Here is an 18001-nt window from a genome sequence, read left to right as displayed (position 1 = left end):
CTTTAATGCTGGAAAGGAGATTACGCAGTCTGCCTCTCTGGTTGTTATTCTCTCTCTGAGATTGTCTGGAGTCGTGCGATGTATGGGGCACAAAGTAAAAGCACGAGTTTCTGATCTTCTTTCATTCTGACGGATATAAAAAAAAAATGCCCCTCTTACCCTCCGCAGGTGGTTTTCTCCTCCAAGCTTGGGTCCTCTACCAGAGGGCTGGGAGCTTGAGGGTCCTGCAGTATCTTAGCTGTTCCTTGCAATGCGCTTTTCTGGACTGAGAGGTCTGAGGTCTTTCCAGGTATCTGTTGTAGCCACTCCTCCAGCTTGGGGGTTACTGCCCCGAGTGCTCCAATTACCACAGGCACCACTGTCACCTTCACTTTCCGTGCTTTTTCCAGTTCTTCTCTGAGTCCCTGGTATTTCTCCAGTTTCTCATGTCCCTTCTTCCTGATGTTCCCATCGCTTGGCACTGCCACATCCACCACAACGGCTTTCCTCTGTTCTTTATCCACCACTACAATGTCTGGTTGGTTCGCCATTACCATCCTATCAGTCTGGATCTGGAAGTCCCACAGGATCTTTGCCCTCTCATTCTATACCACCTTTGGAGGTGTTTCCCATTTTGACCTTGGGGTTTCCAGTTCATATTCTGCACACATGTTCCTGTATATTATTCCAGCCACTTGATTGTGGCGCTCCATGTATGCTTTCCATGCCAGCATCTTACACCCTGCAGTTATGTGCTGGATTGTTTCAGGCACCTCTTTGCACAGCTTACTCCCTGGGTCTTGTCTGGTGTGGTAGATCTACACCTTGGGTCTTGTCTGGTGTGGTAGATTTGAGCCTCTATGTCTCTGGTGCTCAGGGCTTGTTCCTGAGCTGCCAGGATGAGTGCTTGGCGTATGGCGTATACTTATATAGCGCCTTTCTTCCTACAAGGACAAAGCGCTTTACAGTCACAGACCCATTCACCCAGTCACACACACATTCACACACACATTCACACACTGGTGGCGGCTCCGCTGCCAAACACAGGCGCCCGCCCACCACCAGAGGCAAGGTGGGGTTCAGTGTCTTGCCCAAGGACACTTCGACTCATGGGTGTGCAAGGCGGAATCGAACCTGCAACCTTACGATCATGGGTCGACCGCCCTACCGCTGCACCACGGCCGCCACAGCTTCAGTGCTGTCCCGTAGGCCAGCCCTTTCTAGCCACTGGTAGGACTTCTTGATATCAGCCACTTCAGTTATGGTCCGGTGGTACATCCCATGCAGGGGTTTGTCCTCCCATGACGATCTGTCCTCCAGCACTGTATCCTCTGCTCTCCATTGCCTGAGACATTCACTGAGCACAATGTCAGTTGGGTCCTTGAGCTTGATGTAGTCATGCATCTTGGATGTTTCATCCTGGATAGTGGCTTCTACGCTCACTAGTCCTCGGCCTCCTTCCTTGCGGCTAGCTACTTGACCTACTACTACTACTCAAGTATATATACACACATATATACAAGGGTCGTAACCCCAGGTTATGTTCAGAGCATGAATTGCTGTGGGGAACTTAGCGTACCCTGAAACATACCTGTTTTTGAAATGAAAGCTGAGGTTCTCCACTTCCTTAGCCTTCCTTATCTGGTTACTATTAGATGAACGCTCTTTTATGTCAGGACAAAAAATAAGTATATCTTGTTCCCACGAAATACTATTTCGTTCCCTCGAAGTGCGAACAAAACAATTATTCAAGTCATAAGTCATTCATAAACACGGATATGCTCTCCGTCCGGCCACTTTCAGCGGTAACTTCTGTGCCTCTGTGACCCACATTCGTTCAAGAAAGGAAAAAGAAAAACAAGAATGATTGATTTATTATTGTCTATTTATTAACATCCGAAGGCTACATGCTACGTATCCCATCATGCATCATACATATCCCATAATGCATCTCGACCAATCACTGTGGCCCTGTAACTGTGATGCATTCAAAGACAATAGGGGGGGGTGCTCAGGACTCCTGGGTGGTGGTGGGCCACCCATCTGGGGATTGGGGTGCCCCCCTGGGGTGGGACGCCTCGTTGGGCCCCCTGGTCACGGTGGGGAGGCTGCTCTATGGGTCGTGGTGGGGCTTGCATTTTCTACCCCCTGCTCTCTGGTTTTGGGGGCTGCTATGGCGGTCCCGCCGGTCCTGCCCGGGATGGCGGATCTGGTTGCCCGGGGGGCGGTCCTTCTCTATCTGCTGTATTGTGTGAGTGTTGGGGGGTCCCAGCTGCCACTGCTGCTGCTGTGGGGGCCTTGGTGGGGGGGCGGCTGGGTTTTCTCCCTCTTTTTACCTTCCATCATCCACCCCAGGAGAACATAAACACTCACTCGAGCACGGGTGCTGTCTCAGCTTTGCACAAACAGTTTGCGTGACTGAATGAAATGTTTCACGTGTGTTAGTCTGAAAGCATAAGTGGGCGTGTGTGAATGTTAGTGGTAGTATGTCCACCCTTTTGGGGCCAACAGGTGTGTGTGGACAGGCCCCGCCCATTGTAGATTATTCGTACATCTTAACCTGTTAGTTGTGATTATGAAGCTCCAGCAACTTGTTGCTTTCTGACGCTTCATGATCTTACCCTGGCTACTATAATCACCCCTCTAACCCCCCCCCCCCCCTTATCCGTCATCCCTCTCTCTTTTTTCAACCTTTTCTTTTCCGTCCCGTCCAACAAAAAATATTTACAAATATAATTAACATGAATAAAGTTTAGCTGAAATTACAAAAGGGGTTTATTTAAATATACATCTGGTGTATCATAAGATTCATAACCCCTTTTGTAAAAGTAACATATGTCCAACACAAAAGGCTTTCAGCTCTCATCTGTTTGCTTAGCTGTTGGACAGGACAAGTTAGAAGAAAAAAAACAAAAAAAATAACAAAGACAATAGGACAAATGATGGGCTAGGTAGCATGTAGCCTACTAGCCTTCAGATGTAAAGCGACTGCTAACGAGTATGTTAATAAAAGACAAGTCCTGAATATCATTATTCCTATTCCACCCTCTGTCTGTCCACACACAGACAGAAATGTGAAGGTATCTGCTATAAATCCAACTATTGCTCTCATCCGTATTTATGAAGCCATAGGAGCGAAGTCCAGTAGGCGAAGCATCAATCTGTGTTTATGAATGACTCACGACGTAATAATTATTTCGTTCGCACGAAATAATTATTTTGGGACAGAATATTATTTCGTGGGAACAAGATATTCATTTGTGGGAACGAGACATCTTTTATTTTATCCATGTCAGGACACGGGCTCCGTATTTTTGAGATGGTGACCTGCACATTACTTTTGTTACTTCTTTCATCTGATTGCTAACTTCTTCATCACTGCGGCCACACGTATTTTCCCTTTTCATTATAAGCTTGATGAAAACAGAATGTTGTTTTCAACTGTTAACATTCTTTCAGAGTCATACCAGTTTTTCCAGATATTCGGTTTTGTTTCCAGTTTCCTTTTCTTTTACTCAACTCTAAGCTCCTCTGTAAAATTCAAATTTAATCAGATTACTTTAATGGAGGAAGGGATTAGGATCTTAAATTTCTGATGATTTAAGTCTGAAAGAGTATATGTTGACCAAGAATTTAAATGGTCTGTACATATTTAGCGCTTTTCTGCTTTCCAGTCACAGACGCAGACTGATGCGCTCTGCTGCTGAATGATGGCGCCAGCCGTCCACCAGAGGCAGGGTGGGGTTCAGGAAACTTTAATATATGTGCAGGCAAGGCGGGAATTGAGCCTGCAGCGTTGCCATCAGGGGTTGACCGCAGCCCCACAGCCGGCCCGAACTGTTGAAACATTTTTCGTACCTCCGTCGGCTGCAAAACACATTTTTTAACCATTGAGACCTCTGTTGAAGTTAGTTTTGAACTAACCGCCTTCAGCAGTCAGCATTCACACAAGCTTTTGTTCTGAACTTTTGAGTAAATCAAGCGGATCCAGGATACACGCCAATCAAACAGCCTTTTCCTGAAGGAAGACACCAACATCGGTCTCCGTCAGCAGAAACAATGCTGGAGGTAAAATAACCCCCCCACAGCCCAGAAGAAACTTTGAAAGGTTTTTATTTCAGTTCAGAAGTTGTTGTAGATTCAGAACAAACGGTCCGCTCCACTGATGCAGGCAGGCTGCTCGTCAGACACATTTTTAGATCTTCTGTCCCCAGATGCCTTCTACTGGTTCTTAGTATAAACATGAAAACTAAAGTCGCCTGTCTTTTCGTTCGTCTCTGCAGGGAATAACTGGAAGCTCCAGAACGTGTCACCGATTTGTTTTATTGAACAGCTATAAGCTTGAATATGAATTTCAGAACAAACATGCAACGCAATCGAAAAATGAAACCCAGGTGGATCACAGAGACAAAGGAAGGGGACAGCGGCTGAGTCCATATAATCACAGAATACTCCTGTTGTGCAGAGGCAGACGTGGACGGGGTTAGCGGTCAAGTCCCAGAACTAAAACACGTTTGTTTTCTTACAATAAAAGCGAAGATGCTGAAGTATCGGGGAACAGTATGGAGTTCTACGCTTGTGCGGTTGCGTTCCGGAGACCTGGCTGTACACGAGAGTGTGCACGTGTGCTCAGGGTCGGCACCGCTGGATGAACCGTGGGTACAGGCAGACGTCTCTGATGTGATGTCTGTTCAGCAGCCAGGTGAGGAAGCGGTCCAAGCCCAGGCCGTATCCTCCGTGAGGACACGTGCCGTACTTCCTCTGGAACACAAACCGCATTCATCCCCGTCAGACCACACCTCTGAATGCTTCCCATGCTGTGCAGATGCACACACACACACACACATTTACCTGGTCAGTGTACCAGTAGTAGGGGGTTGGGTCGATTCCCTCCCTCTTGTATCCGTCCAACAGTTCGTCGGAGTCCCAGATACGCATGGATCCTCCCACTATCTCGCCAACGTTGGGCATCAACACGTCGACCTGCAGAGGAAGCGATTCCAGTGACTCAACCTCTTTCACATTACCGAGAGTCCCTGCAGCTCTCATCTTCCATACCGACTCTGTGAGGCGCCGGTCCTCCGGACAGCGCTGCATGTAGAAGGACTTGATCTCTGCCGGGAAGCGACAAAGCAGGATGGTCTCGTTGATGGCGTCGGTCATCTGCCTCTCTGGAGCCTCTGGGATGTCCTGAGAAATTCGGCAAATGCAACTTAGAGCTGGAACCACTTGTGAAAAAGTTTGAGGCAACAACAAGAAAAACATTTTTAGTAAACCAGAAAAGGAGAATTTTTCTTTTCCACCCTCCTTTTCTTTGTATTTGCATCGGTGAAGCCACAGCTGCACAGGCTTCCCTCCTGTAAAAATAGCAGCAGCATGGTGAATCCAAGCTGTGCCCTCCACTGGTGTACCTGACAATTACAGTAGGTGCACTTGTAAGCAGTTTGTAACTGCGGTCACATATACAACCGCCACCGCACGAGGGGGACACATCAGCATAATCTTCTAGATCAGCTGCCGCCACCCGATTTTTCAGAAACTCGTGGTCAGAAATGCAAACGGAGGCAGGAAGTCGGTCGGGGATGATGCCGTTACAATATCAGGCGACAGCTGGGCGGTCACAGCCGGACATCTGGCCGGCAGCAGCTCTAAAAGGACAATGTGTAAATGTCTCCGGACGGCGGCCGTCCATGTAACGGCAACCGGCCGCCCATGTGACGGCCAACAGCCGCCCATTGCCGTCCATGTGACGGCCACCGGCCGCCCATGTGACGGCCACCGGCCGCCCATTAAGGGCCACCGGCCGCCCATGTGACGGCCTCCGGCCGCCCATGTGACGGCCACCGGCCGCCTCCGGCTGCCCATGTAAGGGCCACCGGCCGCCCATGTGACGGCCACCGGCCGCCCATGTGACGGCCACCGGCCGCCCATGTGACGGCCACCGGCCGCCCATGTGACGGCCACCGGCCGCCCATGTGACGGCCACCGGCCGCCTACTGCTGTCCATGTAAGGGCCACCAGCAGTTGCTGTGGCATTTTGGCATACAGTATGTGAACGTAGCTGAAGAGGAAGGACGCAGTTTGGATGAAGACGCCTGAATTTATCGTTACGTCCAGCGCTGTCTTAGCTCATCAGTGACATTTCAATCAACAGTTTGAGATTGACAGTTAACCAGCAGAACAGAATGAAGGAAACAAGGTCAGCACTGCTACTGTGAACAATACCAAATACAGCATAAAAGGACACAGAAATGGATTTTTGTAGCCAAAGATAATATTAAAGTGCTTGGTCAAAAACCCAAAATTTATCAAATAAGGATGTTGAGTTTGTTCATAGTGTCTTAAATATTGCATACATAGCTAAGAATAAAATGTAGACATGTTTATATCATGTATAAATATATCATTTCATGTTAAGTTTATTTTATTGAAAGTAAAAAATTTACAAGAAAAATTCAGACATTTACGACTTAAAATCTAGTAAATGTATAATATTTTAATCTTGTAAAGTTACTTTATTTTAATTACTAATTAATTTTATTTAAAGTCGGGATTTACGAGATTTTCTCTCGTAAATTTACAATCTATAGATGAATAATTAAAACGCAAATACCCAATGGTTATCAAATGAGGATGCTGAATTTGTTTATATAGTGTCTTAAATATTGCATAAATAGCTAAAAATAAAATGTAAACATGTTTATATCAAGTTGAAACATCAATTTGAACCGTAGATGGGCTACTAAAACAGGAAATATTTCTTCAAGTACACAACATTACCCAGGCCAGGACCAATTTATCAATAATTGCTTCACACAGACAAAACATGAACAACTGTGTGCTAGCAGCACTGCATTAAAATGATGCAGTGCTGCTAGCTTTCCTTCTCGCTGCAGCAGTCTCTCTCGTGTGGAGGGGGTGTGTCTGAATGAACGCACGGAGGGGGCGTGTCTGTGAACGCGTGTGAACGCGTGGAGGGGGCGTGTCTGTGAACGCCTGTGAACGCGTAGAGGGGGCGTGTCTGTGAACGTGTGTGAACGTGTGGAGGGGGCGTGTCTGTGAACGTGTGTGAACGCGTGGAGGGGGCGTGTCTGTGAACGCGTGTGAACGCGCGGAGGGGGCGTGTCTGTGAACGCCTGTGAACGCGTAGAGGGGGCGTGTCTGTGAACGTGTGTGAACGCGTGGAGGGGGCGTGTCTGTGAACGTGTGTGAACGCGTGGAGGGGGCGTGTCTGTGAACGTGTGTGAACGCGTGGAGGGGGCGTGTCTGTGAACGTGTGTGAACGCGTGGAGGGGGCGTGTCTGTGAACGCCTGTGAACGCGTGGAGGGGGCGTGTCTGTGAACGTGTGTGAACGCGTGGAGGGGGCGTGTCTGTGAACGTGTGTGAACGCGTGGAGGGGGCGTGTCTGTGAACGTGTGTGAACGTGTGGAGGGGGCGTGTCTGTGAACGTGTGTGAACGCGTGGAGGGGGCGTGTCTGTGATGGGAGGGAAAGGATGGATGGACAGTACATGTTGAATGAGAATTTCATTAAAGCCCCATCATGCAGAACCTCTCGGCGTCGTCTGTCCACCAGCTGTTGTATTTTTGTGAGCGGGTCGGCACCAGGCGAGCTGCTCGTCCCTGGAGCGGCTCCCCTGTGCTGACGACTACGGTCGGCAAGCACTAAACAGGACAGGTTCATAAAAATAAAACAAAAAACCAACGGGTTGAGTTTTAGGTCAAAAAAATCTCTAAATGTAGACGTTTTCTAAGTGAAGTTCTGTGTGACCATCGACCTCCGTCACTGATTCCAGCAGGCAAGACATCCCAACAACGTTCTGACCCAGATGGGCCAACGTTGGAGAATCTGGAGAAAATGGAAGTTCCTGAAGAAAACAGTCCGTTTAATGGCACCTGGGCAGATTTGTTTGCTCTCAACGACTTTACCAGAATGATTCATATGTGACGAGGAATTAGCAAACAACACAGTCTGAAATGTGGCGTGACATCCCAGAACAAACACGCAGCATTTGCAATGAAACATCCTGATCCAGATGAGAAAAAAGTTGTTTGTTGACAAAAATCTATTGGAGAAGTGGGTGAACTGCTGGTTTATGACCACATATTTGCTAGTTTGAAGGCCTCTCTGGAAATAGTCCTCATCAGAACCCATGAAATGACATAAAAACCTTAAAAAACGAGAGAAATTATGCCGTTCACTGGAAACAACGGGTTCTCCAAAGGCTGTTGCGGGTCCCTGTGCTTTAATTTCTGTGGAAAAGTGATCCCAAACGGCTAATCGACTGGTAAAGGTTGCCGACACCTGCACTAGAGCAGTGTTTTTCAACCTTTTTTGAGCCACGGCACACTTTAACCTTGACAAAAATCCCGCGGCACACCAGCATCCCAAAAAAAAAAAAAAAAGCAGAAACTCATAGTCTGTTTTGATCTACAGCCCCCCCCCACTGCAATCTGACGTGCATTTTTGTGATAATTGTGGCAGAAAAAGCAGGAAGTTGCAGATGTTTTTCTAAAAGATGTAATAAAAGTTAAGTTACATACAAACTGTATGTTCGTTGTGTTTTCAAGACGCTGTCCCTTTAAGCCAATGCATCATGGGAGATGTAGTGTGAAAACTGCGAGAAAACGGCAGAAAGACTCGCGTCTCTGAGCTTCATTGTTTTGTTCACTTGTTCCACGGTCTGATACCGGATTCTGTGGAAAGCTACACCGCTAAAGACGAGCTTTAGCTGGTGTTTTTGTCGGAACTGACTGAGTTATGAGCTAAATTGGAACAAGGAAGTGGAGACTTTAACCACTTCTGATTGGTCAGACTGATGACATGTGATTAAGCCTTCAAGAATGATTGGTGGAGTCGTGGAGACAGTAAAAGCTGCGGGACTTTTCCTTACACAGTTATAGCTGCAGCTATTTCGCGTTACCGTCATTCTTATCAAAATGTCTTTAATAGAATCAAATAAACACAAAGAAAAAAGTATTTTATGATCGTTTATAGTCCTAACTACTCAGTGTTTTATCAGGACCTGTTTGGATGAACAAAGAGCTGATTTCCTGGAGATGGGAAATGCTTTTAGATCAGTTAATGAGGGCAATTTTCCACGGCACACTTGACCATCTCCCACGGCACACTAGTGTGCCGCGGCACACTGGTTGAAAAACACTGCACTAGAGCATCGATGCAGGCTAACTGGCGTCATTGGGTCACATGTCACTATTTGGCCTTACTTAACCTCGCTCCCACTGAAGGCCGAATGTGACTTTATTGCAATGTTGGTGGCTGAGTATTCAGTGCATTCAGTGAACGTCTCCTGTTTGATCCCCACCTCTCCAAACTCGTAGTAGGACCCGTCGTCCTTCTTGACGTCGTGCTCTTTGAGCCACTCGATGGCCTCAGTGTAGTTCATTCTCTTGAACGGCCGTTTGGGGGGTTGGAAGTTCTGAAAAAGATTTCAACGGTAAGAAACCCGTTTGTGAGCAGAACCCTTCAGGCGCTTACGGAACACAGACCGGGTTGATGTCATACAGCAGCTGACCAGCGGGGGACTTGAGCACTCGGTCCACAACGTCACACACCAGGTCCTCCAGCCGGTTCAGCAGGTCTTCAAAGGTGATGAAGGGACACTCTGCCTCTATGTGAGTGTATCTGCAGACAAGAAGACTCACGTCATTCACACAAACACACAACAGATGCCAAGCAATATCAGAGCTAGAACCAGATTCCAGCTGGAATGAGGAGTAATCCACAGATGGAAGCATCAGAACAGAGGAGGGAGCTTGAGGATTTCATGAAGACGACTACAATCCTTCTCCAACTGAATGTTTTTGTCTGCTCCTGATTCACAACACTTTCAATCAACAAATACTTAAAAATGCTATTTTAATCCAATTTTTATATATATATATATATATATATATATATATATATATATATATATATATATATATATATATATATATATATATATATATATATATATATATATATATATATATATAAAAAATGTGTGTCCTCCATCATGTTAAAAAGGCCACAGGAACATATTTAAAACAACCAAACCAGAAACTCGACATTTATCTTTAAAAAGTATTCAGTATCCTGAAATGAATGATTAGAATAAATAAAATTAAAACAGCTGAAGATACAAAAAGTACAACAGAGTTTTAGGGCCCTCAAAAAAAAAATGAAGTAAATAAAATAACGAGATTTAATGTCATAAATTTAGAAGTTTTTTTCTCGTAAATTTACTACTTTAAATCCCATAATTTTACTTTATTTTATTAATAATTTTAATTTGTTTAAAGTCGTAAATTTACGAGAAATAACTTGTAACTTCATGACTTTACGAGTTTTTTTCCTCATAAATTTACAACATTTTTAGTTGCAACTGTACAACTATAAATCTCAAACTGTTGCGTTATTTTTTAAAATTTTAATATTAATTCATCTTTTTTAAAGCATTTACGAGAAAATAAAATAAATTCACGACGTTTACTCTAGTAAATTTAGTTTTTTATTTATTTATCTAAAAAAAAAATTCTCGTAAACTTACGAGATTTATAGTTGTAAAATTTACGACATTAAAGTCGTACTTAAAAAAAAAAAAGGTTTTGTAAACTGTCCCTAAACTCATAAAAAGGAAATCCTGGATTGAAAAAAAAACACCAAACTGTTTTTTCAAATTATTTCCTTTATCAGTGTGTCCACCTCTACAGATCCTCCATCTGAACAGTCACTGCATTCTGTACTTTATTGCAAATTCATTATTTAGCAGCTAAAGTTTACTGAAGAAATTAAAAAACAAAACATTAAACTTTTTTTCTATCAAGAAAAAAAGTTGTAACAGTCTGTCCAAGAGTCTGGATCCAGAGAAACAGCCCCATACCATCACACCTCCTCCTCCATGCCTAATGTCATGGAGTCATTGTTTCTGCCGTTTGTTGCCTTATTGTTGTGGTTTTTGGATCAATTCCCTTCTTTCTGCTGAAGAAAACCCAGTTCTGCTTTCATGTAGACAGAGGAGTCTATTTAAACCGGATCAGACTCCGTTTCACACTAACACCTTTTTACTGACCTCACTGGTGTTCCATTGAAAAAACTACTTTTTGTAAAATTATCAAACTGTCACAATGTTATAGATTTAGCTGATCTCACCATATCTAAAACTTCTGATAGTTTAAAATTTAATTTTGATACATTTTAAGCTGTTTGCTGAACTTTAAACTTTAAACCAGATTTTTCTTTTAATCCACTTTTTCTTTTGGGTGCTCCGTTTGAAAGTCACCACAATGAATCATGGGAAAAATGTGAATAGTTGGCGTAGAAACTGCGATGTTCTAAAAGGTTTGAGCGATAGTTTAAAGCACTGAATGGATTTTCTTGGGCCTCTGACGCAAACAAATAAAAGAAAAACCTCAAAAGCTGTTTGAGCTGCAGCCTCTCACCGGGAGGTCGTGCGAGTGTTTTCATGGCGTGTGAAGGGGAAATGGAAGCCGTGCAGCGTGCCGGCGGTCTGAGCGCGGGACTCACTCAGCCAGGTGTCTGCGGGTGCGAGACTGCTCGGCCCGGTAGGACTGGGCGATGCAGAAGGTGTCGCCCAGCGCTGGTATGCAGGTCTCCAGGTAGAGCTGGGACGACTGAGTCAGGTACGCCTCCTCGCCGAAGTAGTTGAGGTTAAAGAGCGTGGAGCCGCCTTCCACCTGAGTCTGCACCAAGGTGGGAGGAGTGATCTGCACACACAGCAGAAGGAGAACTGTGCTTTCCAGAGATCCAAACCCAGCTACACACAACTTGGTAACCAGGAATACGTCTCAACAAGAAGCCAAATGTTTTTCTACTCAGGTTAACTGCCTATAATGCTAGTTTAACTGTTGTGATGCAGGTACTGCTATGACTCACTGCAGCAGGCTGTTCCTTCTACTTTATCACTCAAACCCTCTCTGAGGTTCAGATGGAGGTTTTACGGGCCGACGCCCAAAGCCCCACTCAGAGCATTTCCTGTTAGACCTAAATGGCGTAAATGGCGTATACTTATATAGCGCTTTTCTACCTACAAGGCCCAAAGTGCTTTCCAGTCACACACACATTCACACGGCGGCTCCGCTGCCGAACACTGGCGCCAACCTCCCACCAGAGGCAAGGTGGGGTTCAGTGTCTTGCCCAAGGACACTTCGACACATGGGCGGGCAAGGCGGGAATCGAACCTGTAATCTTACGATCATGGGCTGCCCGCCCACCTACTGCTGCTGCAACACCAAGTTCTGCTTTGATTGGCGTTTCTTTCCGCGTGATTGAACAAAGCTGCAGTGCCCGAACCTCGTAGTATCCGCGGCTGAAGAAATGGTCCCTGAAGCACTGGGTCACCGTGGAGCGCACTCGCAGGATCTTGGACACGTTCTCCCCTCTGATCATCATGTGTCTGTTGTTGAGCTGGACGTCCACGTCCGACTCTTCGTTCAGCAGGTTGTCGGCGCCACCTGCCGGGGCCAATCCGATCAGCTCCCAGAAGTCGCAGTGCAGCTCGTGGCCGCCGGGCGCCTGGCAGAGGAGAGGCGCACCGGCTGAACACATGAGGGAAAGTCTTCTACGGCTTGACAACCAAACGTGTGCAGAAAGACTCCACTCATGGGTGAAAACACCAGCTCAACATCTGCCTGCAGAGGTGGTTTGACTCTCGGCGGGCGTTTACCTGCTTCCCCTCAGGAACTGCGTTGATGGTCCCATACAGAACCACGGAGCTCTCTGTGGACAGCATCAAGCCGTTGTAGCACTGGCACTGAAAAAGACAAAACACAAGTAGATGCTATTCATCTTTTCTTCGTTTAAACAAAAGTGGTTAGCGCTCTCGCTAACCGCTGCACTACTGTGCAGCTAGAAGGTTCAAATCCCCGCTGGGACCTTTCTGTGAGGAGTTTGCATGTTCTTCCCGTGTATTTGGGCGGGTATCTCCCCAAACATGCTTCATAGGTTGATTGGTTACTCCAAGTGTGCATGTGACAGACCGTCGACCTATCCAAGGAGTGCCCCGCCTCCACCCAACAGTAGACGGGCTCCAGCAACCCTATGACCCCCAAAGGGATACAGCGGGTTCAGAAAAGGAACGGATGGATGTTTAAAAAACTGGATGAAATCTGCACCTGCTCCATTCAATTCAATGAGTTATCAAAATAGATTTTTATAGTTTCACTTTTTTTATTTGTCATAAAAACATTCTTTAAAACGTTTTAAACATTCAAATTGAAACTGGCTTTTCATAGCCTTACTACATCGGGGACTTTCCACTCCCTTTTTAATATTACACATTATTTTAATGTTTGGTAGTGCTTAAGGGAAAACCATCGACTGTATGTGAGAACTGGACTGACTTTTTTTTTTTGGTAACGGATTTCACCAAGTTAAACTGTAATTGATACGAGTATTTTGCGATAATTATCTTTGAATCTACGGTCTTTCTAAAGATAAAAATGTTGATGGTTCATTAAAAAACACATTTAAATACATTTTGTTGGTAAAAAATGTTCCGATGCAATGCATTGTGGTCTACAAACGACTATCCAATCACCTGATTTCATCTAGAAGATTTGTAAACAGTCTATTTCTCCTTCAAGGTTTGTGTTGGAGCACTAAGGATTCCAGAGTTTGGTCCGAGTCCTCCTTCAAACTCAAACAGCTGCTTCTAATTAAGTCTGGATTTATGGACAAATTCTATTTCAGACTTCAAACATTTAAAGAAAACAATAAAAGTTTAACTGACAGGAAGAATTACAGTGATTAAAGTGAAACACCAATGAAGCAACAAAGCCGTACCAGTTTATCAGACAGGACACACTGCAGGAAACCCGTTCCGTCTCTCAGAACGATGAACATCAGGTTCTTCCCTGCAGGACACAAAGTCATCAGGTCACAGAGGCAAGTATGTTTACAGAATATTTCAGAATCTGCTGATTTTCCTCACCCTGCCTCCTGAGGCGGTGCACCCATCCAAACACTTTGACCCGCTGCCCCCGCTTTTCCTCCAGGTGCCGAATTTTAACCTGCAAACACAGTTTTGTTGGGAAATGGAGAGACGACCCCGTTTCTTCTGACCCTGAACTTATGAACCTAAGCTGAGCTGAGAATACCAAAGAGAAATAATCAAGCTATTTACCTAAATGAGACGACACTTTAACATGTTTTAACGACTTTAATGACAAAGTATAAGGTGCATAGATCCATTTCACTGGAACTTGACAGCAGTTTAAAAGTTGACCTTTTAGGCCCAAAGGTTGTAGACGTGTCCTTGTCTCCCTGCTTTAGCACATCAACTGTTGAAGTCAAATGGACGATGGAAGTTGGAAAAAATATTTAGTGAAAAAACTGAAAATATATAGGGAAAATCAGAAAAAAATAGAGAAAAATCAGAAAGATTCTAGTGAAAATCAGAAAAAATCTACAAAAAAAAAAGAATATAGAGAGAGGGAAAAAATTATGAAAAATTCTAGTCAAAATAAGAAAGAAAAAAGTAAAAACAGAAAAAGATAATTTTGAAAAACAGACTGAGCCATAAAGTTGACCACACCCACAGCGTGAGCATCCTGGTCTCCACAGACTTTGCTGCAGGACATAATCGTCAGGATTGACTTGCAAACAACAGAAACAAACAAACAGATCCTACTGGACGGTATTTGATACTTCTCCCATGTTTTGCTCTGTAATCTTTGTGGATAAAGTCAGAAGGAAGAACAAAAAGAAACTGGTGATATAGTGATCAGCGCATAAACTCAACGATCACGTCTGTGACACAAACACTTTGAGCTTTTCTTTAGTAGAATGCAATGCGCTTCGACAGAGAACCTACAGTTAAAACTATTTTATTTGACAGATGACATTCTCTAGGCGGTGACAGAAAGCAGGTCGCCTGGGAGAACACTGACCGTTTCAGGCGCAGGCAGGCTGGGGTCATTCTCTATGGTGATCTTCTTGGCCTCCTCCATGTTCTTCTCTCTCCTCTCGATGTCCTCTGCCTGAACCACAAACATGGATCAACGTGGACACATTTCATCCGCCCCGTCCTGAAACAAAATCCGTCTAACGAAGGGGCAGCTGGGGGACCAACCTCTTTTTTTTCTTTGGAATCACTCTTTAGCTGCTCGCGGTTAAAGGCCTTCTTTGCGTTCTTCATCTGCGTTTTAGAGATCACTGCCCAGCGCTGAAGAAGGAGGACAGTGTCATCAACAGAAGCATTAAACCTTCAACTTTGTGTGTGTAAAAGAAAAGCTGAAAGGAAAAAGTCAGGATGACCAGGAGCTCTACGGTAAAACCAAGCAGGAGGTGAAACTACCTCGCCGTCCTTTTGAGAGTCCACATAGACGGTGGGGAATGGCTCCTTGCCTGCAAACAGCAGAGCCTGACAGACGAAGACAAGAACAATGAGGCGAGGACAGAGCAACGACATCCTCTACTGATGATTACGGACACCTCAGTCCACCTGCAGCTGACGCAGAACTTGCCTTGAGGGGAGTTTTGAAGGGTTTCTGCTCCGAGCCGTCACCATCCTGGTCGCTGCCACATTTGTCGGACACGTACAGCTCACCTGGGAGACACGGATGCGGTTGGAAGCTGTTAGCTCTCTGGCTGGAGGCGGCGCTGCTGCTGAGGGGCGTGCATCAGAAACACACGCTTATGTCGGAGTGACACTGAGACGGCGAGGGGCTCCAAACGAATCAAAGGGATGGTTTCAGGAACCCATGGGCTACATGAGAGCCGTGAAATCCCCTCACAACAGCCACATAACTACATCTTTTAGTCACACAAAAACGTAATCGGAAACGGCTTGAGAAGCAGGTTCAGGTCCTGTTCAAAAAATAAACCTTCCCAGAATGTTCACAAGTCAAAGCTTTAAATGTAAAATGATTTCAGCATCATCGGAACCATGGATGGTCATCCTCCTTCTTTGACACGGATCCTTTTCACTTCTAGGTGAACAGTGTCAGCTAGAACCAGAATGGCTGCAGCAGATTTCTTTGTTTGAAGATGGAGGAAACGCTCGTTTGTTGGGAATTTGTTCCAAAAATCACATCAAGACTTCCAACCTGCCACTCAATCATCTTTTTACTTATTGTAGAATCGTTCCGTGGGGTCTTTTAATTACGATGATGCCATTTTTAACCAAAAACTAAAAACCTGTGTGGTTTTCATAGTTTCTGCAGAGCATCAGGAGTTCGTTAGAAAAATGCCACAAGAACAAGTTAAAAGCACCATTTTCATATAAGTAGGTCTATGAATCACCTTCCACTTAAGAATAAAGTCCTGGCCTAATAACAGATACATCTATTCAACTGAATTCCAAAAGCAGTATTGGATATGAAGGAATTTTCATACAACCAGTGTTTGAAACTCTGTGACCTGATGATTTGTTTGAATTCAGTTTTCTTAAAAATAATTTCATAAGTCAAACTGAAGCTGAATGTCCCTGAAGGTGTTGCCCCCCCAGTCTTATATTGAGTATTAAAGTCCCCTTATGACAACGTTGCTGTTCTTTGAATAAAAACATGCCCATTGGTGTCTTAATTATGAGGTTTTTAACCAAAACTCCACAACCTAAACGTCTTAAAAAGCCGCATATCAAGTCAATCTGAAGCCTGTTTCCAAAATCGCCTCTGATTCTCACTGGTCCGGTCAGAAGTGTGATGTGAGCTGCAGCCGTGTGACAGCGGAAAGCATGGGGGGGGTCAAAAGGCCGTGTTCCATTAAAGTACAACATTCAGATAAAAATACATTCTACATCCTCGCAAAGTGCCCTGCTGTTGAAGCAACTATTATGGGATGTAAGAACTGAAACTGTTCAGCACAAGACCTGTTGTTCAACAGATCAGTCCATCATTCCAGTCCAATGTGTGGACAGACTTTGAATAAAGTCATGTGACCATCCAGTGTCTAGAATGTTCTAAGAATGTTCCCTTTGGATTCTTTGGATGTGGAAAAACAACAGTGGAGAACTTTAGGAAACTAACATGTGAATGGATTTGACATTCATTCTAGTTTACTTGTTGGTTTGGACTCAGATTTCATTTAACTTGATGATCTGGAAGAAATCCAAGAATCTGGAAAACTGTTCAGTAGCAGGAATTTCTGTCTGAGTCTCACTGCTGGAAGTTTGGATGAAGAGGATCTGGATCCACTTATAATTAGAGAATCGGATTATGAACCAATATTGACGATGAATCGGATCTTTAAATGAATCGTTACACGCCTACTGGTTGGGTGGCCTTGAGTCAAACGGGATGTCAGTGAAAAGAATGGAGCACCATTACAGAATCAAAAACTGTACACGAATCTTCAGAAACTCTACGATGGTTGATGATGAACATTTCCACGACCCAACAAGGTCATGTTTGGTCACTCCTCCTCCTCCTCCTCCTTAATTAAGCATTAGATTCACACAGCTGTCGGTATACCGTTCATTCGCTCGAGAGCTGCAGGATCAAACACCTGACTAATGTTTATCTCATAAATTTTTCAAATGAACCCATAATCGGAGAAAAGCAGTATGAGGAACCAGCGGGATAGCTGGAAGTACAACTGACGCAATCTGCAGGAGGAGACAACACATGTCCGGAGGAAGAAGCTAACCCGGCTAGCTGGCTAACCTCGGTTCTTTCTTACCCACTGAGACATGCTGCACACCTGCAGTAATATCCGTCGACATGGTGGCCGAAGTGCGACAGCAGTCTCCCGAACAAAACCCGGAACCGTTTTAGTTCACAGAAATGACGAACGCCACAGGCTGGGATGACGGTTCTGCTCCACAGTCCACCTGCTGCCGTTCTGTGTCAGCTCTGTTGCGTTTTCAGCACAGGGGGAGGGCGGACCCAACAAGGCCTGCGCTCATTGGTTGAAATGTGATCGTCATGTCCTCAAAGTCGTTGAGGATTGGTCGCGAACCATGTCAAGTGAGGATGCGTTTCCTGTTCACCGGAAGTGACGAAGGATTCAAGGGTGATTTGATGTTTCATCAGAATTGACTAAAAGTTTCCTGAGAAAA

General features: G+C 45.0%; 1 protein-coding gene across 2 annotated transcripts; it reads right to left on the bottom strand.

Annotated features, from left to right (window-relative positions):
• Positions 1-4079: 4079 nt before the first annotated feature.
• nars (asparaginyl-tRNA synthetase) lies at positions 4080-17819 on the bottom strand. 2 transcript variants are annotated; one of them, XM_004075147.4, is made up of 15 exons: positions 17623-17819; positions 15468-15550; positions 15299-15364; positions 15074-15166; positions 14892-14981; positions 13934-14012; positions 13786-13856; positions 12668-12754; positions 12295-12516; positions 11509-11708; positions 9489-9624; positions 9305-9418; positions 5038-5169; positions 4831-4962; positions 4080-4740 (listed from the first exon to the last, which is right to left on the bottom strand). In XM_004075147.4, exons 1-15 carry the CDS (start codon positions 17663-17665, stop codon positions 4609-4611), a joined length of 1680 nt encoding a protein of 559 aa, XP_004075195.1. In that variant the 5' UTR covers positions 17666-17819; the 3' UTR covers positions 4080-4608. The 2 variants fall into 2 exon arrangements, with proteins under 2 accessions (XP_004075195.1, XP_011480421.1); XM_011482119.3 differs by having other exon boundaries at positions 17644-17819.
• Between the last annotated feature and the right edge of the window lie 182 nt (positions 17820-18001).

The sequence above is a fragment of the Oryzias latipes genome, chromosome 12 (assembly GCF_002234675.1).
Source record: "Oryzias latipes chromosome 12, ASM223467v1".
In the NCBI taxonomy this organism is placed as follows: Eukaryota; Metazoa; Chordata; class Actinopteri; order Beloniformes; family Adrianichthyidae; genus Oryzias; species Oryzias latipes.
This window is presented reverse-complemented; position numbering and strand designations above follow the sequence as displayed.